Source organism: Pituophis catenifer, unplaced genomic scaffold (genome assembly GCF_029215685.1).
Source record: "Pituophis catenifer annectens isolate HBS135680 unplaced genomic scaffold, rPitCat1.0.hap2 SCAF_4, whole genome shotgun sequence".
NCBI classification, from domain to species: domain Eukaryota; kingdom Metazoa; phylum Chordata; class Lepidosauria; order Squamata; family Colubridae; genus Pituophis; species Pituophis catenifer.
Window position 1 is genome coordinate 125,044,977 of NW_027256884.1, and position 27,547 is coordinate 125,072,523.

At 39.4% G+C, this 27,547-nt stretch overlaps 1 protein-coding gene across 1 annotated transcript; it reads right to left on the reverse strand.

Annotated features, from left to right (window-relative positions):
- Positions 1 to 2,632: 2,632 nt before the first annotated feature.
- Positions 2,633 to 26,031, reverse strand: PCF11 (PCF11 cleavage and polyadenylation factor subunit). Its single transcript, XM_070942957.1, has 16 exons — positions 25,358 to 26,031; positions 20,251 to 20,376; positions 18,769 to 18,957; positions 18,322 to 18,531; positions 15,719 to 16,785; positions 15,369 to 15,558; positions 14,834 to 15,272; positions 12,951 to 14,674; positions 11,796 to 11,898; positions 10,133 to 10,252; positions 9,376 to 9,484; positions 7,813 to 7,996; positions 5,317 to 5,472; positions 4,151 to 4,243; positions 3,755 to 3,790; positions 2,633 to 3,158 (listed from the first exon to the last, which is right to left on the reverse strand). The coding sequence occupies exons 1-16, from the start codon at positions 25,595 to 25,597 to the stop codon at positions 2,943 to 2,945; spliced, it is 5,202 nt and encodes a 1,733-aa protein (XP_070799058.1). The 5' UTR covers positions 25,598 to 26,031; the 3' UTR covers positions 2,633 to 2,942.
- Between the last annotated feature and the right edge of the window lie 1,516 nt (positions 26,032 to 27,547).

The window sequence follows — 27,547 nt, forward strand, 5'->3', positions numbered from 1 at the left end:
TGGTCACGTGATCAAAATTCAGACGCTCAGCAACTGGCTCATATTTATGACAGTTGAGGTGTCCCAATGTCATGTGACACCCCCCCTTTTGCGACCTTCTGACCAGCAAAATCAATGGGGAAACCAGATTCATTTAACGACCATGTTACTAATTGAAGAGTTGCAGCAATTCGCTTAGCGAATGTTGGCAAGAAGAGTCGTAAAATGGAGCGAAACTCGCTTCACAAATTTCTCGCTCAGCAACATAAATTGTTGGGCTCAACTGCGGTGGTACCAGTGGTGGGTTCCTCCCGGTTCGGCCCGGTTCGGCCGAGCCGGTAGCGGTGACAATATGACGTCACCAAACCGGTTCTCTTTGTTCGGGAGCTGGGCCCTCCCACCCCGTGTTATTCTTATCTTTTATTTGGCCCCGCCCCCAATCTATTCGCCGCCTCCCGAGTCCCAGCTGATCGGCTAGAAGGAAAAAAACTGTTTAAACTCTTGCCTCAGGGCTTCAAAGGGCCGCCCTACAGCTGACCAGTGTTAAAAGGCAGTGTGGTGGTAGACCAGTGCGCTCCAAAAACAAATGAGTAGACCGATGCCTCCAAAAACAAATGAGTAGACCGGTACAGCTCTGCAAGCAGTTAAAAGCCTGGTAGACCAGTACCTCTGTTAAATCCTAAAGAATTGTCACATGACCATCAAACCACGCCCACAAAATAAGCCACGCCCACAGGACCGCTTTTTAGAACAGGGATCTCCAACCTTGGCAACTTTAAGACTTGTGGACTTCAACTCCCAGAATTGCCAAGGTTGGAGACCCCCTGGTTTTTTCAAAAAAAATCCCCCCAGACCATATGTAGATCCAGAAATGCCGTAAGAACTTAGTTTTAACAGTAGTTTGTCATGCACACTGAATCAAAGGCTTTGTATGGACTGCAGATACATGGCTGAGGGATTCTGGGAGCTGAAGTCCGCCAAGCTTAAAGTTGCCAAGGTTGGAGACCCCTGCCTTATAACAATGGGCCCCAATCTTTTGGCCATCAGGGACTGGTTCCGTGGAGGGTTTGCAGCGGACCGAAGGGGTCATGGTTCCATGTGCTGCCGGCATCCCACGGATGGAGCTTCGCTTGTTGGCATGGCTGAGTTTCTAGCATGCCGTGGCTCGGTGCCAGTCCACGGACCAGGGGTTGGGGACCCCTGCTTTAGAAAACTAGATATGCTTGGCCTAAAGAAGGATTGGGGATGACATGCCAGCTGCCTTCCACTAGTTGAGGGCCTGTCCCAGAGAAGAGAGGGTCAACTTATTCTCCATAGCATCCAAGGGCTGGTCAAGAAGCAATGGGTGGAAGCTCCTTAGAGGGAGATCCAATCTGGAAATAAGGAGGAATTTCCTGAGTGAGAACAATTAAGTCCTGGAGTTTTGGGCACTCCATTGCTGGAGAAAAAAATTGGGAGAGTCATTTGTCCGGGATGAAATAAAGCCTCTTGAATTAATCTTTAAACCCCTAAATTGGTTCCATCAGTTGAGAAAAGTATAGTTTTATTTAGGGCCGTGATGGCAAACCTATGGCACACATGCCCAAAGTGGCACACGAAGCCATGTCGCCTGGCACGCACGGTGTCACCCGTTCTTCTTCTGGGTTTCTGGCACGCGTGTGCATGCGACGATCAACTGACCTTTGTGTGCGTGTCAGTGCCGGAAACTGGAAGACCTGATCTTCCATTTTCTTGCGTAAGGATATGCATCTGCCAGCTGATCGTCATGCGTGCATGCGCACCAGTAACCAGAAGACTAGCTGGCCGGCATGCAAGTGCGTGCTGGAAACCGGAAGTTCATTTTCGGGGCGCGTTCACTCCCTTGCAAAGGTTTGCCATCACTGATTTAGGGGCTTAAATTGTGGCAGGCCCCACACCCTGCCTTGGGTGAGGGGTAGGACTAAACTTCTGAGGTCCCTTCTAACCCCGATTCTATTAACATTCAACAAACAAGCAAACAAACAAACAAGTGCACCCCCATCCAATTCATTTAACTTCAAAGTTGTAATTCGTCTGCAAGGTCGCAAGTTGGACGTCCCCCAAACCCATCCATGAAATAAAAAGACTCCAAACAGGTATATGCTTCATTCTAATTTATTACACGAAATAAATATTAACATTTCTTGGTAATCTCTTCTACTATTTAGATCCAATAAACCCAACAAAAAAAAGTTTAACCATGTTGCAAACGAGCAATCTTACATTTGTTCCTCTAAAATGAAAAAAAAAAAAAAAAAAAGGAAGGAAGGACTAAGCTTTTTGTGTACTGAGAAGTTGAAATTATGAGAATCTAGCTCGGATGTAAGGTGTGGGTAAGTATCCAAAGGGAACTATGTTATATTTGTTATGTAAGCCTACTTTTCTTTTTAAATGCCTAATGTGAATGCTTAAGAAAAGCAATTCAAGGTTTGCAAAAGAACTTTCTTCAGACAGTAATTTTCTCCTTATCAAATTTTACAGCAAAAGAAGCCTTCCTTGTTATGTCTGCAAGAATCCTAGTTAAGCAAAAGCCTTGTGTGTAGGAGCATGAGTTCTGTTGCCTTTAAAACACCCCCAAGGTTAAGTGTGGTGGTGTTGTTTAATTGGATGGTGTGCATAAACATTACACTCCGTAGATAGCAAAAATATCTTTTATTTATAATTTACATTTTCCACAAATGAAAAAAAAATGTACATTTTTTTTCTCTTACATATACAGTCTTATTCCTGTTAAATTTGTACGCCATCTACAGAACTTCCACACGATAGACACCTGACACGGTGCAGGCAATAAGAAATTCAAATACAAAAATGTATTTATTAACCAAGTCAGTAGCTGGGGCCCTGCCCCAGGCAAACATTTTATTCATATAAAAATTATTTGCATTCGTGAGTCAGTAGGACACAATAAGCATTTCTCTGTAATTAAAAAAAAAACCCACAGTTTAAACCGATTCAACCTTTAGAGGCTCTGTTTTAATTTCAGCAGATTCAGGTATATTCCCATCCGTGCAATCCGTAGCTTTTTCTTCCGGTTCTTCTTTAACTTTGGGGCTGTTACATGAGTCCTGTCCCTCTTGTTTGACAATATTCAACATAATATTTAGTGGGTTCTCCACAGGAGTCTTGCTTGGAGATGGGGTGGAATCAAATGATGAAGTCTGCAAGTCAAAATCAACATCATATTTGTGATGAAGCTTGACAGTGGTTTTTTTTATGTGATAAAATTTAAATAAACAAAACGGTGCTTTCATTATCTGGGTGGACTCTTTCATTACCTGTCCATGAGCAGAGTAAAATTTCTGTTGGAATACCAGGGATTTCATGATTTCATGCAGAAAAGGGGTCCTAGTCAACAGTGGTTCACAAGATGGCAAGGGTTTAAAAAAGCCACTTAAATAAAAGTCATTCTTAAATCTTTGCGATTTTTAAGAATCATCTCTAAAAACCATCTTCAAAAGGTGGTTCAGAGTCCCTGTATTTAGGTTTTTCATAATGGAGATTGCCTACTGTCAACCAGCTGTCTTTATGGTTAATTCAACACATGTAAAATCCAGATATTATTCGGACATTCTTCAATGTCAATCAGTCCTAGATATAATCATCAACAGCAAGAAACCTTTAGTCTGACCTGGAAAATATTGCTACTTCTTACCGCTGTAGCCAAATATGCTCAGTAAGGATTAGTGATTCAAATAACAGCTTTTGCAGTCTCAACATATAAGCCTACAGAAGATCAAAGCCAATTTTTGTTTACCTTTTGATAATCTTCGTAACACGATGGATGGTAGATCTACAAAAGGAAAGGAAACAGATCTTAGCTTATAAATACACAAAAAGGCACACAAAGTATATTGCAAAACAATTACTCTTTCTGCAGGGGCATATCTCTCTCTCTGAACTATTTCTATAAAAATAGGAAGTTGTAGCTGTTATTTTTCCTTTGCTGATATTTCATTCCATCTGATTCAATTTTCTTTGAACCTGTGGCAAATCTCACTGAAGTAGACTGATGGAAGGCAGCCCGGGCATGATTACAAGGGAGTATTTTCAGGGATACCAATTCTTCAAATTTATAGAAATAACAATAGCGTATTCAAGCCAAAATAGACATTTTTAAGCAGACTGCGTACACGAAGAGATGCAACAGTACCTTTTCCTCTACACGAATTGCATTTTTTAAGTGCCATTCCTCCTCTTCCTCATCCCAATATTGCTCAAACTGCTCCTGGCAGATTTCACAGCTCTGAAAGCAATCAAATATAGTTATACTTACAAAGCGTCATTTACATTTTCAGATGAGTAGCAGAACAATTTCATTTTCCACCTAAGACTAGCTGGCCCAGAAATGTGTAGGCTGGCATTACTACTGTAACTAGACAACCCCCTAACCTGTTGAGTCATTGTTTCAGATATATTTCCTTATGTAACTCATATAGCCTACACACACCCCTTTGACTTTTACCACATCTCCCACACTTGTGCACCCCAACACAACCTTCTCAGCCCGGAATAGGACAATCTGCCATAGCCAACTTTCTCAAGCAAGCAAACTTCATTGCTAGTTTCCTGCTTGTAACTTTCTCTGACAGTTTCTCCATTGCCAATGCTCCCGGCTAGCTTCCCAGAAGCAAAGGCTTTGCTCTGGGAAGCTGTCAGCAATCAATGGAAAGGATGACTGACTTGTGTTGGGGAGTGTTGGAAATGACAATAAGCACTACAGCCGATTGTGGCAGCGCCAAAGCAGCAGCAGAAACACAGTGGCCACAATTTGCCCAGATTTTGTTCCCCCCAGGAGTAATGCATCCTGGCATTCTGTAAATTAACCCATTTGAGGTACGCTGGTTCAGAAATGGATGCTGTATACTGCACTGTTTCGCTCAACTTGAAGGTTACAAACAGACACTGGTGTTTTAATTTATAGATAGATATGTCATTTGGGAAACTACAGTATTTTAAAATCCATTGTCATCTCCAAATACTGATCATAAATTACTGCTACCACAAAGTTCTAGAATGTGAAGTCCAAAGGTAAGCAGTGAACAATTTTTTTTTTAAGAAATTGGGGGGCGGGGGGGGGGGGCGGGATCAGTATTTTTAAAAACTTTTCTTATTGTAAATATTGTAAATATCTATGTATTTGGCTTTTCATAGTAAGCCTTTTTAAAAATTTTACAAATGTAAAACCCACATGGATCTATTTTTATATATTCCAAGTGCTATAATAAAATGTTAAATGCCAAACTAAGGACTGCAGTATAATTACACCAACTAAAAACTTCAATTACGTGAAGCCAGTTTTAACAGAGCAATGCCTACCTCATCCACGCCAGCTGGGCCTGCAGGGACACTCTGAAACTCCTTCTCCTTAGCAGCTTCTTGAGTTTTTAATACAACTTCTTCATGTACTTTTTCAAAGAACTGGCTCTTTGCACGCTCCTCTAAATCGGCTATTTCTTCAAACTCTATCCAATCCTAAAGAACATTGAAAAACGTTTAACCCATTTTCCAATTTTTTAAAATGGCAACATGAGTTTATTCCTCTTTGTCTCTTGTTCCCAGTGACCAACAGCACTTTATGATCCTATTTCGGCAACAGGATCAAGTCCGTGCAGTTTTTTTATCCTGAAAAGAACAGACCTCTTGACATGCTGCTCTTCAATCCATCTGAATTCTCCAGCAGTATAGGAAACGTGTTTGAGCCAGGTGGAACTCATTATACCCAGTGATGTATGGGTAATCCTTGTTTACTGATTGCTCTTCAGTGACTATTCAAAGTTATGGCGACACTGAAAAATAAGTTTTGACTGATCCTCAAAGCTGCATGATTGTGTTGTGGGCACTTAGCAACCAGAATGCTTTTACAACAACCACAACATGTTCACCAGCTACCAACAAACTAAGTCATTTAAGGAAGCTGATAGAAACTTGCCAGTTGTGGTCATGAATCATCAAGCTTAATGACCATGGGTGATTTGCTTCGTGACACAACCAGAATTGATGTTGTAAGCTGGCATGGCCATGTGATGTTTTGACTGAATGATGAAGACTGGAAGGATTTATATTCCTTGCAGCCATCTGGTCATTGTGTTAAGAGTGCTAACGACCAGATGACTGCAAGGAATATGAATCTTCAATTCTCCATCATTCAGTTAGAACTGAAGAAGCTTCTTGGATGAGAAGCAAAACATCTTCAAGGAAAAATAAAGTCCAGTCTCCTTTTGAAAAACCACCTTTGGGACTTGTTTTTGATCCTTCCCTGAATCTTCAAGGGTAGATTGAAGCAAGAGGCTAGTAACTTCAAGCTATTCAGCTCTCACTCAACAGGTGCCTACATGCAAGAAAACTCTACCACCAAATATCTGTAAGCAAACATAAGACCAAGGTCCATGTGGGACACAGCACCTAGGAAAAACGCTTAGATCAGGCATTGTTGGGGGGGGGGATGCTTTGACTACCTAATGCCACTAAAAACTGTAGCTTTCAACTTCTCAGTTTAGAATTTAACTGCTGCAGCTGCATATTCTTTTCTTCTAAACACAGTGGCAAGGCTATACGGCATTATTTTTAGAGGCAGAGGCTGTGACCACGTCACCAGCAGAGAGCACTTGTATGGTACTGGTTACAAAGAGAACGCACTGTGGTTTATGTGAATCAATCAAAGGACAAAGTATGTTAAGCCTAGAAACTGGATTACTATCCAAAGACCTATTAAAACAATAGCAGCAAATGATCTTAAGTGATCCAAGCAAGACGTAATACTACTGAAAGGCTAGTACCAAATATTCTCTCTCCCGAGAAAGCTTAGCAGTCAGAATACTGAATTTAAGACAAATTACACAATTTACCCTAATGTTTCCTCTTGGTTTCCAAACTTATAGCCATGCTATCTATTGGAGAAAACCCGACAAAGCCTTGCATCGTTTTAAAAATGATGCATTATTAGAAATATTCCTCTTCAAACAAAAGAATTACAAAGTGTTGCTTTGTAAAGTGAGATGGGCAGCATATAAATTAAAGAAATAAACCAACATCACATCTCCCTGAAAAACAGCAAACTAAAGTTTGCAGGTTTTACAGTATTCCTCATGAATTAAACAAGAACAATTATCCGTATTTATCAATGGAGGAAAGTCTATCTCATATTAATATTTTTTTGTTGCTGCCTAAAAGTAATTCTCAAGTAATTTTAACTTTTTTGCATGTGGCCCTCAACTTACAGCAGTTCACTGACCCATCAAAGTCACAACGGCACTGAAAAAAGTGAGTTATAACTGTTTTTCACACTTACGACCATTGCAGCATCTCCAGGGTCACATGTTCAAAATTCGAACCCTTGACAACTGACTCATATTAATGATGGTTACAGTGTCCTGGGGTCATGTGATCATCTTTTGTGACCTTCTAAAGCAAAGTCAACGGGAAAGCCACTTAACAAAACTGTATTACTAACTTAAGAAGTGCAGTGATTCCCTTAACAACTGTGGCAAGAAAGGTCATAAAATGGGGCAAAATTCACTTAGCAAAAGTCTCACTTAGCAACTGAAATTTTGGGCTCAATTCTGGTCGTAAGTTGAGGACTAGGTGTATTATCCCCTTTTCTTCCTTCCCTCTCTCTCTCTCGGGACCGATTTGGGTTAACTGATGAAATGGTCTATGATCCCCAATTATTGTCTTAATCTGTAAGAGGCTAGAAGATTCCTTGTGTTACACTGATTTTGATGATACTGTTATGACTCTCAGTCCTTTGGGAAAGGTGAACCAAGAACACGGAATAAATATTCTCTGTGCCAAACAATGTAAACAGGTGCTTACTGTTAAGCTGTAGTACCATCTTCTGTGAGTGATTTTCCTGCTAACATCCTTTTCTGTACGGTTCTGGCGATAGTGCCAATCCAGATGGTCAGCATACACATCTGTCTGGGAAGTTGTAAACCTCATTCCGCAAGAGTAACACTGAATGCCAGTGTAGAGCCTGTTTATAATGCTATCATAACGTCTGAAAACAAGAGAGAAATGTCAAGTTAGAAAATTTAGCACAGAGGATGTTCCACTGTAGATTTTCTATTATAGAAATATCTAGCAATATTAGGTGTATTTCATGGAATTTATCACGATACACATATGGGTTATATGTCAAATTAAGATCTGATATTATGACATTACATACTGTTGCTATTATTTGCTATTATTTGTTATTATTTGTTTTTTTTTTAATTTTACTTTATATTTTTTACTTTATATTTTTAAGTTTTATTATGTAATTGTATCAATCCGGAAGAGAGTTGGAAGCAATCTCATTTATTTATTTTGCTTTGTTTTTTATTGTTACTTTTTAAGCTTTAAACTTTCCCTGTTGTTCCATTGCCCCACCTTTGCTCTTTTGTTATGCTTTTTTTTTTAAAAAAAAAAATTAGCTTTTTATTTTTGGAAATTTAATTATAATCTTTTTTTTAAAGAAATAGTTAAAAAACTTAGTATCTGATTTGTGGCTCCTACCTGAAATGGAAAATTGTTAAGTCCAAATACATACTATAACACGGAAATACAGGCCAATTTTATTTTCAAGGTGGAAGATAGTTAAACTACAGAGGGATTAGTTTGTTAAGTGTGCCTGCATAAGGGATTGGCACAATTCTAATTGAAAACATACCAGAGATGCCAATGAATTGTGCAAATCAGACTTTTAATCTTCTGCAGATCAATCAGAAATATATGAAAAGTAGCTTTATTGCATGTTTACTGAAAATTCAAAAGCTTTTAATTATGATATGTATTGCCCAAATATGCAGCGATGAACACATTAAGAATGACATATGATGGAAATAAACCATATATCACAATAAATGGAGGATTAATGTACTAAACAAGAGGTTAAAAACTGATGTATGATATCTGTTTTAAAGATAAATGTATAAGAATTGCTTGTTAAGTTGGGTTATTTGGGATTCAGTTTATGTATATTTTTCCATGGGCATATTTATGTGTAAATTTTCCAAAAATAGAACAGCTAGATAAATTTCTGTATCTTAGTTCATGTATGAAAGATGTTAAAAGGGATTTGTTCAGTGGCAAGAACATACATTTTTCTCTGGATTTATCATTTTTTTTGAGTTCAAACTGATTATATAAAGACACTATGTTAAAGAAATCCACTGCAAACCTTGGGACCTCTTCATCTGGAATGCTTAATGCTCAACTGAATAAATGTTGCAATATTTAAAGTAAACATTGAATTTATACACAGCTACCACTATTTTTTACCCTCAGGAGTCAGGCACCTGATTTTTTTTTTAAATTTTACAATTCATTTGGAATTCCTTATTTAAACTACACATTTGGATATAATCCCCTCTTCACCCCATTAAATACACATACTGTTTTAGTTCTTCTATCACAAAATTAGTTAGGTCTGGAATATCCTCATTCTGATCTTGATCATCCTCTTCTTCTTCTGGAGGTGGTTGAGTTGAAACTTCACTGACTTCTAAATAAATGAGATGTATTTTTAAATACTGGGATATAACCTTTGCTTCCTCAATTGTAACAGTGTTAAAAAATTTAAAGTAACTTTATCTGTAAGATCAACACTGATCTCAGGTACAGTATTCAGGGGTAGTGATTGTGATCAATTTCTTTCAATACATCTAACTTTTATCTCCTGGTTTAATTTTCTTTATATACACGTACAAAAATGTATCAGTTGGAAGCACAGTACACACATTTGTGCATTCAGACATATAAACACTATTTCCAACTGATAGGTTTAAAAACTAAGTTCTTACACATGATAGATCCATTTTCAACTGGTCAATTTCTGCCCGGAGAAAAGAAAACCAAATTATTTCTAATGCTTCATGTTGAATGGTAGCCATAAACATTACTTGGTACAATAGGTTCAGAATGCCAAGAGTGAGATGGATAGTACCTAAATTAGATGATAGATAGATAGATAGATAGATAGATAGATAGATAGATAGATAGATGATAAGATAAGATAAGATAAGATAAGATAAGATAAGATAAGATAAGATAAGATAAGATAAGATAAGATAAGATAAGACAAGACAGACCGACAAGACTGGATATTTATTAGGATACAAAGGATATTCTATAATGACAAAAGGATACTTACGTGATGAAGATGAATCGGGTTGTAAAGATTTAAGGATTCCTGTAGAGAGTAGTTTTGAAAATAACTCATTCACATCAAGTTGTCCAAGGTGATTATCAGGGTAGGAAAGTGGGATGTTCCCTAGAAATGAGTGAAAATGTGAACATTTGTAAGATATTACTCTCAAAACTCAATTTAGAATTCAAGTATCTTAAGTAGTTATTGTCAAAGATTAAACAAACAAATCATTAATTATCCCTTTCTCCATCTTTAATTTTGGTTCCTCTTAAAAGAACTTGAGGACCGTTTTAACCACCTTCCCATTTCAATTTATACAATGACCTTGCATGTATAAATGCAGAAGCAGCCTTTGAGAATCTATCTAACAATCTATCTTCTGTCTATCTGACAGAAGACTGTGATTTTAAAAAATGCTGGACTAGTTTCATGTGCTCAAAATTACATAATACAATTCTAGAAATTAAAAGTAAAAAAATCACAATGGACACAAAAAGCTTTATAGTCAGGAATAACAATTATGTCTATTATCAAAATAGACAATAAAAAACATGATTATATCCCTGGTCGATGAAGTTTTTTATGTGTCTACTGGGATTTTTATAAATATATACTGTATTTATATTTTTAAATATGTAGTTTAAGATGTAGTTTCCTGAATACCATTTTTTACGCAAATTAAATTCCTCTTCTGATGTTCTGGAAGCCTTAGTTTTTAAATAAATTTCTACCACAATATATTTAATCAATTCAGACCTAATAATTAATCCATGGTAACACGAATACATATTTTTGTTTATAAGCATTATAAACAAAAATGTGATTCTGGTCAGATGATAAAAATCGCTTTAAAAAACTATTTTAAAATGTAAATCTTGTGTACTAAAATCAAATATATTAGTTATATTCTCAAGAGTGTGGGAGAAATAAGCTATAATTTTATAAATCATTTTATGGCAGCATTATTTTTTTTAAAAAAGGGTTGGTTCTGCGTGGTAAACATTAGTGGTTCTAGAAAATTCAAATCCGATCCTATGCAGCTATTTTTAATACTTCTTGTTTCACTTATATTCAAATTTTGCAGTCCAATGAAACTTTGAACAGCTAATATCCAGCACTCAAAGGATTCTTCATTTCATATGCCATTACTTACAATCATTGCCTACAGTATTTACTCCTGCTTTCTTCAGAATTCAGAATTAAGTTAAAATTCCTTTCGCTATCACAGATCACAATACAGAAAACTAGAGCAAGTTACAACTGTTATGTTCTCAGTCACTGTTGAATGTATGGAAGGGGTGGGTGGGGAGATATTACTTTATGTTGAACAATGAAAATTCGACTCCCAATGGGTACATATTATTTTCTAGGATGCATTTAGCAACTATAATTTGAACTCTGAATTTCATATTCGTCCTATTTTATAGAGGAAAATATCTGTATATAAATATCTCATCTATAAGCAGAACATACATACCAATTTTACCTTAATGACCTTATGATACCAAACTGAATTAAATTAAAATTTCAGACAGTTGTAACCAAGCCTTACTGCTGAACACATCTTTCAGGTTTAATATAGACAAAGCATCCCCAGTTCAGTTTAGAATAAAGCAGTATTTCAGTAAAACAACCCCCTTCTCCCCCAAAATAAGTGAATGTTAACCTGGTGGATTTTGAACAAAACCTCCAGGGTTTTGTCCATGGACTGGCAATAGTGGCTGCGCTTGATTGAAAGGCTGGCCAGAAGATACTGGCAGAACAGGTACCTGTGAAAAGACATAACCCTGATCAAAAGGCCTTTTTTCCCCTCTTAAGGACAGAAATAAATGAATCTTTATTTCAGTCTTGTACAGAACATAAAACCATTTAAAGAAATGAAATCAGCAACAGCAATATATTTTATATAATATAAAATATATATAATATAAAATATTTTATATAATATAAAATAGCAATACAACCCAGTTCTGAACAGGCCACGGCCTGGTAGAGGACTACGGCTCGGGGGGTTGGGGACTCCTGCTTTACAGCACTCTCTGAACAGTTTACAATGTCAGCATATTGCCCCCAACCATGTTATAAATATCAAATCAAATGTTAAACACCAGTCTTAAAATCCTTTTATACCATCCATATAAACTAACCACCAACATGGAAATTTTGCTTCTGTTTTTCCAAAAGAAGGCTGATGACTGATAAGGTTATAATTTATAATCTTCGTTTAGCCAATGAAATTATCTACAATATGAAACTAGGGGATTACACTAGTTTTACTGACATAATTTTGCAGGGCATGGTAATTAATCAATGCAAAAAAACAGTTTAGGAATACAATTTTTTTTTTTTTTTGCTGATGAAATCATTTCAGACATTCTGACTGTCTCAGAAATTAATATTAAAGATTCAAAACTTTTCATGGCATCAGTCAACTTCAAAGACAATTTAGGATTCACTTCATTATACTATTTTAAGACTTTATTGGTGTTAAGTATTTCTTAATCCATGGCCAGTTTGGTGTACTGATTAAGGCATAAGGCTAGAAACCAGGAAATCGTGAGTTCTAGTCCCAGCTTGGGCACAAAGCTGGCTGGGTGACTTTGGGCCGGTCCCTCCCTCTCAGCCCTAGGAAGCAAGCAATGGCAAGCCACTTCTAAAATCTTGCCAAGAAAACTGCAGGGATTTGTCCAGGCAGTTGCTAGTCAAAGGCATATGCGCACACACACACACACACACACAAATCAATCTTAATAAAAAAAAAAATACAAACATATGAGGTTTCTGAAGAGCAGTACAACAGAAATACTGTTAAGACTCTTACCTGCTGTGGCGGCTGAACGTTTCCAACTGTCATATTATTAAAATTTCTGAACTGAGGGCCCTGAATATTCTTGTCCTCATAAAAAGGTCCTGGGGCCCTGTTAATTGCATTAGGAAAGTGCTGTGCTCCAGAAACAGGTGGGCCATTGAAGTTTGGTCCTTGGGGATTATCAAATATTTGGTCAGGTCTTTGGAACTGCAGTCCTTGTGATGCCCCATTATAAGGTGGCTGGTTGGGAGCTTCATTGTATGGGCCGGTCTGTCCATATGGTGCCGTCTCTAATCTGGAGCCAGGATGGTTAGCTACGTTTTCAATTCTTGGGCCCTGATGACCAAGGAGGATGTCATATCGTGTTGCTGGGTGTTGAGGATCGTCAAACCGCTGAAGTATTGTATCAAACCGAGGTTGGACCTGCTGACCAGGTGGGCCATCGAATCGAGGTGGTGTTTGAGCAGGGCCAATTTCAAACCTTGAACCAGGTTGTACGTGTAATCCATCCAGTCTTTGTAAAATTGATGGCTGGCCAGGCTGACCATCAAATCTTGACGGACAGCCATCAAACCTTGTCTGGTTAATAGGCCCTTCAAACCTAAGACCACCTCCAGTCTGAACTGAAGGTGTCTCAAACCTGGGAGAAATTCCCAGCTGTCCATGTGGCCCCAGAGGCTGATTGTGAGGCCCCTCAAACCTAGAGCCAAGGGGTTGACCGTGTGCCCCTACAGGTTGCCCATGAGGGCCCTCAAATCTCAGACCACTTGCAGGCTGCACGTGTGGACCAATGGGCTGTCCATGTGGCGTGTCAAATGGCATATTACTTCCTGGTTGTCCCAGGGACCCCACCGGTTGCATATGTGGGGCTTCTAATCTTAGACCAGATCCTTGTTGGCCATGAGGCCCTACAGGCTGTCCATGCGGTCCCTCAAATCTCATTCCACTTCCTGGTGGACCATGAGGTCCCACTGGCCGGTCATGAGGTCCTTCAAATCTTATGGCATTTGAAGGTTGGCCATGAGGCCCTTCGAACCTCAATCCACCCGAAGGCTGGCCATCAAATCTTATATTATTTGATGGCTGATCGTGCATACCTTCAAACCTCATTCCAGCAGAAGACTGGCCATGAGGTCCCTCGAACCTAATACCAGCCGTTGCATGACTGTGAGGTCCTTCAAACCTCATTCCTCCTGAGGGTTGACCATGGGTCCCTTCAAATCTCATTCCACCCACAGATTGGCCTGAAGGCCCCTCAAATCGTAAACTTCCCCCTGGTTGTCCTATCGGACCCTCAAATCGTATAGCACTTCCTGTACTAACTTGCCCCGAGGGCCCATCAAACCTTAAGGGACCACCCCCAAGCTGTGCTGGTGGCCCATCAAACAGGTGAGAACCTTTTCCTCCGGATTGTCCTTGGGGCCCTTCAAACTGAGAAGCTGGCTGACCTAGAGATCCTTCAAACCTCAAATTTGTCTGTGCTTGTGGCCCTTCAATTCGAGGAGCTGCATTAGCTGGCCCTTCAAAATGACCTGGTTGTCCATCTCCACTTGCCCTTATGCCAGGATGTCTAGGTGAACCTTCAAAATGAGCTCTGTCCTCAATCAATGAACTAAATCTTTGCTTCCCATCAGAGACTCCAAATCGGGATCCTGGAAGGTCAGTGAACGGTTTCTCGGTATCTTCGTATCTTGTTCGCTTGAAAATGTCATTGATCCTCTGCTCTTCTCTAAGACCTTTAAGGAAAAATAAGACTAAAATTACAAAGTGTATTCACTAAACCCATTACGTAAAGCTCACACATCTCTATGGAAAAAAAAAAATTCAAAACATTAGCTCAATCACATACAAAAACATGTATTGATTTTGCTTCGCTAATATAAATGTTTTTATACCTTTCGAGGCACTTGGCTCATCGTGTCTTCTCCTGACATCATGTGGAGAATTATCAGAGTATGGTCTGCTACCACCAACAGGAGAATGTCGTCTTGATCTTTCACCAAACTGAGCACCACATTTGTTTTTTGTTTGGTCACAGTCAATTCCAGAAAGAATTGGTAAATGATAGTCTAATATTTCTTCAGGATCTATCATATTGAGTCTTGGAAATGAATGTTGAACTTGCGTTCGTTTTAGCTTAGCTTTGTGTTCATGGTATATTAAATCCGATTCAGATAATAAGGGCTTCTTTTTGGAAATCCCTTTTTCACCTGGTGTATTATCCCACTCGCATCTATGCTTTCCTTCCTGATACTGGAAAAGTTGGCGAATCTTATGACACAGGACAAGAAACTCATCCTGTGTTATTTCACCAGATGTGAGACGTTCACTTGCCTGCGAGTCGAAAGAAAAAAAAAATAAGAGTTAATCCTCAATGCTTTAAAAAAAAAAAAAAAGAACTAAATCAGCAAGAACAAATTCACATATTACCTTCTTAAGTATCTCTCTCTTGTTTGCCAAGGTCAGTTCTTTGGGTATCTGCAAATTAGCATCTACGCTTAATCGATGTTGCTGTTTTGGGGTGCGAGGTGAAGGAACTCCTTTATTAGTTGCCCAAGTATCCCTGTGCCTCTGATGAAGGGATTTACCAAGTCCTTGATGCTCTTCAGTAAGTTGAGGGCTGAAAGCAATAGAAATGACATGTTATTTTACGTAATGTCTCCATCCACAGCGACTAGAAATTATCTTATATCTTTGTTTTGTAAAGACAATTTATTTCAGCAGTAATTTTAGATTTGCACTTAGTGATAATCAATTACAGCTCATAAACATCAACTTACTTTTTATTTTCCTCCCAGCCCGATTTCCACCTTTTGCTTGATTTGGAACCTTGCCAATTCTCCAGATTTTCTTTGGGTTCTGAATTTGACTTGGAAGAATGTTGATTCATTCCTTCTTGGGGTCGGTCTTCGTGGATTTTCTTTGGCCTCCTAGAATCTCTCACCTCCTGCTTGATATTCCTCTTATTCGAGCTTCTGTCATCCCGTGCTCCTGACCCAAAATCCTCTAGATGCGACTGTTTGGGCCCAGACTGTCGTGGTTTCCCAATCTTAGATCCAGTTGGAGAGAGACTCCTAAGCCTTCTTTTAGGTGACCTCCTTTCTCTTCGTTTTGGAGAATGTGCAGATGGTGACCGAGATCTAGGAGAACGTGATCGTTTCCTAGTACTTGACCTTCCTGGTTTTCCACTCTGCTTCTCTGACTCTTCTGTATTGGGATCTTGCTTTTGTACAATGCCATTGATTACTTTATTTCTACCACCAACTGATCTATGTTCCTCTTTGTCTTTCCTCTCCACACATCTTCTTTTTTCTTTGAGGTCATCATCTTTGCCATCTGGTTTCTCTAGGAGATGTTTTTTTAACCTGGGGTCTCTCTTGTTAATGTCAGACACTCTGGGATTCTCACATTCTTGGTTCCTGGTTTCTTTAGGGTGAAGCAGCTTATTTTGCAATGGAGAGGCCAATTTCGACTTTGCATCCATTTGATCAAATTCTTTCTTCTGCAGTTTCTCGTTCTGTTTTAATTTTTCTGGCTTTGTGGCATTTTGCTTTTCACTTTGTGGAATTTTGCTAGTCTTCGGGTCAGGCTGACTGACTGCATTCATCAGAAAGTCCTTCCTATGAGTCTGCTCTTTCAAATGAGACGAATGCTGACTCGTTCTGTTAAGACGAGGGTCTCTAGTGGCTATTTTGGCATCCTGGAGTGGAGACAAACGGTTTTTCTCCAGTGGCAGACAAGCTGGATGGGGAGCTTTAACTGGCATATGAGGTGGCTGCGGCACATGTTGTTTTAAAGGTGCTTGGCCCAGATTAGATCCACTTTGCTGGACACTGAGGGAAACAGCCTGAAATAAGGAGGCAGGGGGGGAAAGTATTTCAGACACAAGCACCACTTTATTTCTCGTAGCTGTTCAACAATATACATGTCTTTGCTTAATGAACTACCCTATTTAACAACACTTCAAAGTTATGATAGTGCCGAAAGTTTTATGACTGGTTCTTGCATTTATGACTGCTGCAGTATCTCCATAGCTACATAATCAAAATTTAGATGTTTTGCAACTGGCAGGTGTCTATGGCCACCAAGTGTGATATGTGGTCACACAATCCCCATCTGCACATTTCACTGCTGACTTATGATCAGCAGAGTCAATGGAGAAGCTGGCAGTCAAATTGCAAGTTGTAGTCACATGATGTCTCACTTAATGACCACACTGCTTAGCAATGGAATTGCCTGTCCCAAGTCTGGTCATTAAGTGAGGAGTATCTGTAACACAATTTGAGCTGCATAAAGAAATTACTTTCATGTATCAACCAATTCCAGTATAATATATACTGTAGATGCCACAATAAACATAGGTTTTGGGTCAATTTTCTTTTCATACCTGTCAATGTTAAAATCTAATAAAATGTTTTCAATATCTAGTTGTGGTAAATGACGTTAAGTACATTTTATAGCTAGTATTTCAGTAATGATAATAAAAAGATCACAAATCTGAAACCAAAACAATGGTATCTTGATACTCAACTGAAACTCATCAAATTTGGAACTCAACACATTTTGATGCAAAAAATTGTTCTGGTATTCATCATTTGTTTGGCATTCAACACACAAGCTAGAACTCGTCATTATCGGCTACCTTGTGACATACTACATTATTCCTTATGGGAAAAATCTATTTGATACTCATCACCTCCCAGAACCAATTAATGATGAATACCGAGGTACCACTGTATTTGCATTACTTGGTGCTTTCTTCAAAACTCTGTAATCCAGTCATTTTAGAGTAATGTAGCATATGATACGATATGAAAATTATTCAAAATCTCAAACTGAAGACCCATCAGCAGCACAGTATAAACCACGTTATACATTTTTTTTTTAGTTTAGGAAGAAAAATATACCAAGATTCTGCCTTGTGTTTCTTTTCTAATAGAATTTACATTCCTCATAGTCAGTCTCTGTCATGTTAAACCTGCAGCTCTAATCTACTATTTCCATTGACAAAGTGAACAGTGATGATCCCATCTAAAGCACTGGGCTTCACTGAAGATGTGGAACTTGTGGAAGATGCTAAAATAGTTAAGTGCCATTTACATATCAAGTGTGATATATACAAGAACACTTTCACAGTAAGCATTTTATCTACTGAGTTATAAATTCTGATCTTTGTCCACCTTGTTAACATGTTGGAATGACATAGTTATTATCTGCAGTATAGCAATGATTGATCAATAGGAAAAAATACATTTTACTTGGAATTCTAGTAGTTTAAAGAAAAAGAATAGGTTGCATGGACCATGAAGCTAAACTGACTTTATCAGGAACACCAAAAAATCCATTCCTGAAACATCAGAGCCGCCATAGTCATCTTACTCACCAGCTGTGCTTTTGTCTGTTCTAATTCAAGTTCTAATTTCTTCTGTTGAAGTTCTAACAACTGTTTTTGTTTTGCCAGCAGCTGTTGTCTTATCAGCTGCTCTTGCGTTAAGTTCTTTTGTATTTCAGGAACAATTGGAGTAGAGGACACAGCAGAACAGGACACAGGAAGAGAACAGACTGTAGAGCTAGGTGCAGCAGGTTCCTCAGGCTACCGAGAAAATGGTAATAAAATACATGATTCTTACTTATGAAGAAGGAAAATAACCGGCCATTATTTTGTAATTTCGTTTATTTATACAAATAAATCAGAATGTGTCTTGGGCATATCATACAATATAAAAAAGGGGGAGTGATAATTCTTTGCCTTAACTGTTAATTATTAATTTATGGTGTGCAAAAGTCAAGCCACAGTTAAAAACACTTAACATTAGTTTCAGCAACTTACCGATTTACTTAAAAACTTAGGATTCACGTGGATGCTAGAAGTATTCACATTAGGGGGTAACGGCTTAACAGGCCAAGCAGGGTCAACTGAATTCACCCGAACATCAAGAGCATAGAGAATCTTCAGAGGGAAAATTTCATCCCACGTGGAACGCAATTTAAATAAACTTTTCCTAGTATTTTCATCCACCTAAGAACAATAGAACAATTCTATGGCTTGTTAAGTCCATATAACATGTTATCCATCTTTCTAAAATTCAAGATCACCTAAGTGTTTTAGGGTTATACCCTACTCATTTGTGTACACAAGTTCCAGTGAAAAGTGGAGAATTCAAGTGGGCACAACTGAAACAAGTACTGTACTCTGCTGATGTGCTAATTTGCACAGTACAACAAAGATTTCAGCAGTCAAGTGTCTCTTTCATCTTCCACGTATGACTTATAGTGATATAGCAGTTATATCTTATTTTTAGAATGTTTCCACTACCAACTGGAACAAGACATATTTCACGAGTGAGTTCTCAGCATTATTGGATAAAATCTTATTTTTATTATTAAAGTATATTCCAGCAATATAATAAACAACACAGGCACATTCATCAATTCCTTAGGTTTTTTTCGGGATGTTGAGGTTCCCATTATTCAGAGACAGCATGTCCACTGCTGAGTTTGCATGAAGGAAACTGTTGTTCAACACATTTGAAGGGCGCCAGGTTGAAGAGGCTGCACTACTCCACTTAAGGCAAAACTTTTTTGTATGTCAATATGCAAAAAAACCCAACTCTGAAAAGCTCAGTCAAAAAGTGAAATCTTTTCCATTGCCTAAATCTTTATATGGTCACACAGAAATATGACTGCTGTTATTCTGAAAGCCGCCATGGCAAAATTAAACTGATTTAAGATTAAACTGATTTAACGTTTGAGCAATTCAAAAATTTTAGCCTCTTTCAACCAAACCATACTGAAATGGAAAATGTTATTTCAATTTCCTTTAACATTCACAGCAATGTACATTTGTAAAGGAAAATTCTGCCTTTGGTAGTTATCTTTAAAATTTAGCAAGCAAACTAATGCAAAATATACTGTCCATGATCAATTGTTATAAATTAGGTCAGGTATGGAAAATTGAAATGGCTTGATATTGGAGAGAAAAGGTGATCAAAGTAAGACTTTTATAGATCCTGGTAAGCAGGTTCAAATAAATAAAACCCTAAATTATTGTATAATTAACACAAACAAGAATAGGATGCATACACTTGGTCACTCATTCTTCTGTAGAACTAAAAACACACGTAAAAATCTAATGAGCTGCATTTTACTGTCCCTTCTGAGTGACTCACAGAAAGCAAACACATGATATGATTACATTTAGTTGTTCTTTATGTTCTCCACCCTTAAAACTGCAAAAAAACAAGACAATGTACCATGTCTTTATTTATACAACAGCAATTTTAAAGCTTTAGAGAAACACATTTATATATACCTTTTCAAACACATTAACAAATGTTGAAACTAGGTTTTTAGTAAATGCAGCAAGATATTCTCGTCCAACATTCTTGACAATGGAGTCCATTAGGTACATAACAGGAAGTTTCTCATTAGAAGGAGCCTGGAGTAATAAGAAGAAAACTGAGACATTTAGTTGTAACAAAACAAAAATGATCTTTTTAAATGAAGGAATTACCAACCCCAAATCACCATACCTCTGGCAGGTAACAAATCCGAACAAAAAAAATACAATTTACTAATTTTAGAACTAGCTATTAAAACAATCAAGATACCAGTGCAGCTATTATTTGGTAGGTTGGGTTTTCTTTTAAGGGGATTGGATTGTGAGTGGCAGGAAGTACTGGCCCATGATGCAAAATTAACTACTGGGGTCTTTATATGAGCCACCTCACGTTCTATTGGACTATACTTTGAGGGAACACACAGTAGTTTCTGTTGGGATCTCTATAAAATGGGACATGGATCAATTAACTAGATCTCATAAAATGAAGGGGAGAATTCTCAGTGGACAGAAAGTTGAATACCAGTGTTGTTAGGTGAGCCATGCTTCACTTGCTGTCATCCAAAGGCAAGTAATACCGACTCTAGACAGCTGAAGAAACAGCAATCAGACACTCTCAAAATTATATGCAAGCCATATAGCTGGAACCGAAAAAATAAAAATCCACAATGGAGTTATGTTGCTGAATTTATAAATAACTGGAACCAAAGACTGGCACAGAAGACAATCTTCAATGTCTGGTCACTCCTCAATGGCCAAGGAGTCAAGATGGTTTTTTTTCCCTCTGTACATAAGGCACGCCCGGAGTTCATGTAGTACGAACGATTGTTGAAAATGAATTTCCAAAGAAAGTGGAAGCCTTCCCGTTTCTGTTCAAAATGAGTGTTAATGTCTCATCCACATTAAGGAAGGGCCAACTTCCAAAAAGCATCAGCATGTATAAACTTGTTGAGGGTAATTGTTTCTTACACACATTGACTTTTTACACAGGAATAATTTAATTCCCATTTTAACACCCATCAATTCTCAAAATTTGCAGGCAGTGTAACATTAAGCAGCTAACAGTGTCTGCATTTATTGCCAAAATTCCACTGCTCAAATATGTTTGGCTGTCCTTGGAGCAAGGGTCTTTTTCTTGTAACTAGTGTCTTTCCCTTTAACATAGTTCAAATTGTGAAGATATTTATAGAAGATGCAAACACATAGGCAGTTTTCAAATCTTGAAAAATCTAAACCACATCTTATCTTCTTCACTTTAAAATGTGTAGGGTTTTTTTTCTTCCTCAAAACAAGTTATTCAAACCCTTACATCAAACATTTGTTTGAAATCGGCTCAAGAGGGAAGGAGATCAGCAATTCTTTAACCACACACACGCACACAGGGCTTTTATGGACAGCATTTAAGGAAAAGTTAAATGTAGAGAAAGGAATTCCCAAACTGGTAAGGCATGAATATCAGTCCTGGCCAATTATCAATTCCCTAATAGTTGGACTTGAAAATAATTTATTAGGTGCAATCTGCTAAAATTGAATTTGGATTGTTACAACAGGGCTTGCAAAGTATTAAGTCTCTTGAACACTTCAGTACTCTGCTCTTAAACCCCATCTGCAGACTGTGAAGGATAGCTGTCAAAAATATAGCTAGCCTTTAAAATCTTATTCCCAAAAAAGTATGTGTGCACTTCCTTTTTAAGCTATAAAAATATTTCAAGGATTAGAAAAGGTCCTATTGTATTCACAAAACTGTGCAAATTATGTGTGAAATTATGAAACAAGGAGGCAAATTTGTCCTAGAATCAGTTTTTAGATATTGGAAAGCAATCCCAGCTTTAAATGAGTGGAATGCCCCGTTTTGAGAACCAGGATTTACAACTGCAATAATTCATGAAGAGAAATGCATTGTGAAATACTGGAGAACCACCCAAGCTGAGGCAAACCCCAAGTCAGATTTTCAAGAAGTCGTGGAAGGTGAGAAAGTCAACTCAAAATCACCAAGAAAATGGAGATAAAATTTAAAAAGCTTATTTCTAGAAAAACCATGTCCAGAGTTCTCAACAGAATGCTTGGTGCACTCCTTCAAACATCAGATGAATTGAGTGTTGAATATATGTGGATCTGTGTTTTTCTTAATATTTCCCTAAAATTGAACTTTCCTCAGACTTTTTTTCCTGTAAACCACACCACAGAAAAGTTAGCACTTTAATAACAGATTCTGCACTACACCCGGTAAATAAAAAGACAAATACATATTTTATATATTTTATTTACATTTTTAATACCACACACATTTCAAAATCATTTATTAAAAAGGTAGGCAAACCACTCTGCATTACACTAAATAGAAATTGTCTCCAGACAATATTTTCTTTCAAAAGTGGTTTTCAGAGAACTCAAATCTCATTTCATCCTGGTCACTAAAGACAGCTATGCAAATCCAATTAGAAATACAGGTTTTAGGTATTTTTAAATACACTCAAGGGGATATCTATGTAACCATCCCCATTACCCCAAAAGCCAAATAACAGAATTGGAATTTATGTGTTATGAACTTCTGGAGAGATCAAAAACATTAAAAGTAAATAGGGAATATTTCTAGAGAGCTGAAACTAACCAATCTGCACTGTAAACAATCACCCTTTATCCTGCATTTCCATTTTATTATAACTTAATATCCCAGATTAAATTAGCAAAATAAAAACCCAACATACTGGCAAAAGCTAAGGAAAATGGGTGAGGAAGAAGAAACAGCAAGAGAACAGAAATGTTCAATTATAATGGAGATGTGCTACCCTTCTGCTACTTAAATGACTAAAATACTCCAGGAAAAAAAGATCCTGCACCATAAGGGTGACTTCTATCAGAAAATTTCTGAGCCGATATGAGCCCTAGACTTTTTGCATCATATGCTTCTCGGGCGCCATGTTGGGATTAGACAGGCTGCTGTGGTTCCTGCAGGCAGGGCTGAACATTTCTTTCCATGCCTTAATGAACGTGCTGCTCTAACAAGGAATGGATCATGCATACACATGCAGACACACACACCCTTGGCTTGTCATGCATCTGTTACTAAAAACATTCCCGGAACATCCTCCTTCGCCTATAGAAATTTATTCTACAGAAAATAATGAAATTCCACTCCTCTTAACCAAACTCCCTTTACAGGTCTTACATATTAAGGCTAGTTGTCCCTGAAATGATTTTATCCTTTCAAAAATATGTAACCGAGCTAATTAACCATATGTAGGCTAGGAGACTTAAAACTGCATGTTTCAAGCACAGTAACTGCTGCATAGAGTCAGCTAAGCGGCCATGTTGTATATCCAATTCATGCAGGCTTAAAAATCCCTCACAAAATTCTGGGGAGGAAGAAACAGTCCCTTTTCTGAACTGGGCAGATTTACCTCTTCCTTGGAATTATTCCATAGAAAAGAATAATTCATGCCTTAATCTAATCATAAATGGGGTTTTTTCTGCCAACTACGGCCTAGTCTCATTTTCCACCTTCATCTTTGCTCACACTACCATTCTCCATTTCCTTTTTTGATCTGAAAGCTATCTCCCACAACATTGTTCTGTCAAACATGGTTCCTACCTGTTTTTAACAGAATAACTTTAAAAAAAATCCATTGCCTTCACCTCCCTTTTATGTAAATTGTATTCCATAAAGTTATCTGAAACAAAGCAGTTAGGACAGGTTTATCTGTCCCTGACAATGCTGCACTGCCATGCATGAGGGTAGATGGCAGCTCTAGATTCTCTTCCCCCCCCCAGCTGTTCCCAGAGCATCTGGACTGACTTTCAAATTGCCTGCATGGCCCCCCTCTTACTCTAGACAATCTACAGTGCTCCCGATTACACTCCACACCCCTCCCCTTCCATCCATGTCTGTCTGAAAAACATGCTATCTATATGACTTGGGGGTTCACTGTTAATAACTTGACCTACTTTGATATAGCATTTATTTTTCAGATATGGCTAGGAAAATGTTTTGCCTGAACTGAGGGCAATTCTAAGCCACAGAGAAACCCAAGGAAAGAAACCCAAGGAAGGAGATTCAGAAGCTGCCTTGCCTGGGGTGTGTGTGCCTCCCCATGTGACATTCCTAACAAAACTATCCATTTCCCCTTTCTCCTCCTTAGGGCTTCCTCTTCTCTACCCCTCCCATTTATTAGCCTTAGACTTATGTATCACTTCACAGTCCTCTCTGGGCGGTTCTAGTGTCAGCACCTTGCCCTCAACAATCTGGGTCCTCATTTTACCCACCTAGGAAGGCCAAGTCAATCTTAACTAGGTCCTTCTAGTTCTTAACTTCTCCTTCCAAAATACAGGTAGTCCTCCGACTTAGGGCCACAATCCTGTCACCCAAGCGAGACATTTAAGTGACTTTGTGCCCCCCCACTTCATGACCTTTCTCGCCACAGTCATCAAGCGAATTGCTGGTAACCTGGTTAAGTCAAACTGGCTTCCCCCACTTGACACAGGATCCCAGGACGCTGCAATGGTCATAAGGATGAACCAGTTGTGGAGCGCATCCCAAATGGTGGCCGCGTGACCCACATGGGGATGCTGTAATGGGTCGGTAAAAAGTGTGATAAAGCGGGTCATAAGTCACTTTTCCCCTCCACCCCAGTGCTGTTTTGGTCAGTCACCTTGAACAGGCACTAAATGAAGTGTCGTAAGTCGAGGACTACCTGTACAACTCTCTTTGTGGCGTACACCTAGTGGGCTCTATCCTAAGGCCTCAATCCTGACCTCTGCCATACTAAACACCCACCCCACCCCCACGCTTCCAGTCAGCTATTCCTTCCCCCCTTTTGAGTTGTGACCTTTTCTCTGAATCCCACACTCACACACAGACACATAGGCGGGGGCCCCTATCGGGTCTCCCCTCCCCCCCCACTAATTCTATGGCTCAACAAACACGCGGGGTTGGAAAAGGATAAGAGAAGGGGGGGAGGGAGGAAGGGAGAAAGACCTGCTTGCCCTAGAGATGGGAAGGGGAGGAGGATGGGGATATGGGTGGGTGGGTGGGGGGGTTTAAATAAGAGAGAGCGTATTCGGCGGGAGAGTATATAAAAACCTTGGCGATTTGCGCCTCGATCAGCGAGACGATGTCCTTGGCGAAGGGCACGTTCTCCTCGGCCAGGATGGTCAGCATGTTGATGTGCGGCTTGCTGTTGAACGTCAGGTCATCCAGCGACGACTGGTAGTCGCGGCAGGCGTCTTCGCTGTTGCCGCCACCGGTGGTGGTGCCGCCGCCACCGCTGGCGGCCCCTTCGGACGCCGCCGTCGTCGTCGTCGCGGCGCCGCCGCCCGACATTCTTCCCACAGACAGACAGACACACACACACGCAGACCCGCCTCAGGCCTGACCAGGCCGCGGGGACACGGCCGGCCGATTCCCCCTCCCGCCGAGGAGGGAAGGCCAGGCAAGCCTCTCTTTTTTTTTTCCCCTTCGCCGATGTGGTGGTGGTGGTGAAAAGTGGCCGCCGCCGCCGCTGCTGATCCCACCCGGCTTTCTTCTAGCTCATCCTCCGCTTCGCCGTTTGTTTTTGTTATTTTCTCCTCAGGTCGTCGTCGTCGGCCGCCTCTTCTTTCTCCTCAGCCGCCTCGATCCAACCGCCTTTCTTTCTTTCTCTTTTTTTTCCTCCCTCAGAAACGCACGCACAAAATGGCGGCGGCGGCGACGACGACGACGGCTCCTGCGGCTCGCGAACGCCTTCTGTCCTCCGGCTTCAACCGCTGCGTCATCTGAAATGGTTCCGAAAAAGGAGGGAAAGGGGCGGGGCGCTTTGGAGAGCGCCTTTTGTTCGCTGGCCGCGACGCCATTGGCTCGCCGCGAGGGAGGGGGAGGGCCACCTCCGCCGCGCTCTGATAGGGCCGCCCCGCCGTTCGTTCCCCCCCCCGCGTCCCATTGGGGAGTGGGGGAGAGCGATCTCCCTCTTTATTGAACGGCGCCGCTCCTCGCCGCGATTGGCGGGCTCGCCTTGTTAGAACCCGCCTTTCTTTATTTCTTCAAGCTTTGGGGTTGGCTCTTTCCGAATGTAACCCGGACTCCTTGTTGTCGCGTGACGTGAGCGGCGGGGGGAAGAGTTGCGGTTGCCTCCCTCTCCCCCCCCCACCTTTTCAACGTCTTTTAAAGCGTTCAAGACTTGTCCGCGAGACCTCGTTTCCTATTGGCCCCGTTCGTTGGCTCAACTGTTGCTATGGGAATACGGGCCTTTTTTGAGGCCTACCTAAAAGTCACACGGCCGGTCAGGCGGGCCTTGCGTTACAGCCGCGGGGGTAGTAAAACTAACCAATAAATACTGATAATAATCCGCTGTGCCCTGCTGTACTACAAAAGGCTGGCATATGGCTGGTGCAAATAATAATAATAATAATGCACATTTTTAAAAAATCCCTCAGATTTGGGCTCTCCTCCACTAGAAAGTTCCCTTTATTCATTTTATGTATTCAATTCATGCTTATACTTATATATATTATCAAATACCTACCTATCTACCTCCTAAATAAATAATAAAATAAAATAAATAGAAAGCAATTGGGGAGTGGCTTCCTTTAAAAGAAAAAAATGTTGCCCACCAACAGAGATTTCGATTTCTATACTGCAAACAGGCCTATAAAATAGGTTTTTCCAGAACTGATCAGTCTTTCAGCCCCTTGCTAACAGCTTAATTAGAAGAAAAAGTAATTATGCCACTGATTTATGGCAGGGATGCCCTGCTCTGAGCACCTACATACTAACCCTCTTGAGAAATCCCTTGAAAATACAAGGGAAAAAAGCTTTTTCCTCAGAGATATCTTTTTCTCCCCTATCTTCATGGCATCTATATAATGAAACCTCTAGGATTATTTGCTGCTAGATACCTATTTAAAATTCAGTCAAAACAAGCTCTTAATAACCTTCCAGAAGCCCATAAGGAATTCTATTGGAAATGGTGTGTGTGACTATTATTTACTGAGGTCTAAATGAGGAGATGAATTCCTATTATTATTATTATTATTATTATTATTATTATTATTATTAGTAGTAGTAGTAGTAGTAGTAGTAGCAGTAGCAGTAGTAGTAGTAGTAGTACTGTAGAAAACCATGTGATCCTGTCCACCATTAAACCATCTTTCCAAACAGCTTCCATGTTTCAAGTGTCTTTTCCCCCCACTTGGAACTGACCCCATATGGACATTTCTTCCAACATTATGATTTTTTATTATACAATTTTCTTTGTTATATATAAGAATTTCCATATCTATAATGGCAGTGTACCGT

What these genes read in the sequence shown, in the direction of transcription:
- PCF11 (XM_070942957.1), bottom strand. Translation starts at nt 25,597, where the DNA reads ATGTCGGGCGGCGGCGCCGCGACGACGACGACGGCGGCGTCCGAAGGG. An exon ending in TGAGCCAAGTGCCTCGAAAG is followed by an intron (nt 14,675 to 14,833) that starts GTATAAAAACAT and finishes TTTTCCTTAAAG; the next exon opens with GTCTTAGAGAAGAGCAGAGG. An exon ending in TTTTGTTCAAAATCCACCAG is followed by an intron (nt 10,253 to 11,795) that starts GTTAACATTCAC and finishes ACTCATTTCTAG; the next exon opens with GGAACATCCCACTTTCCTAC.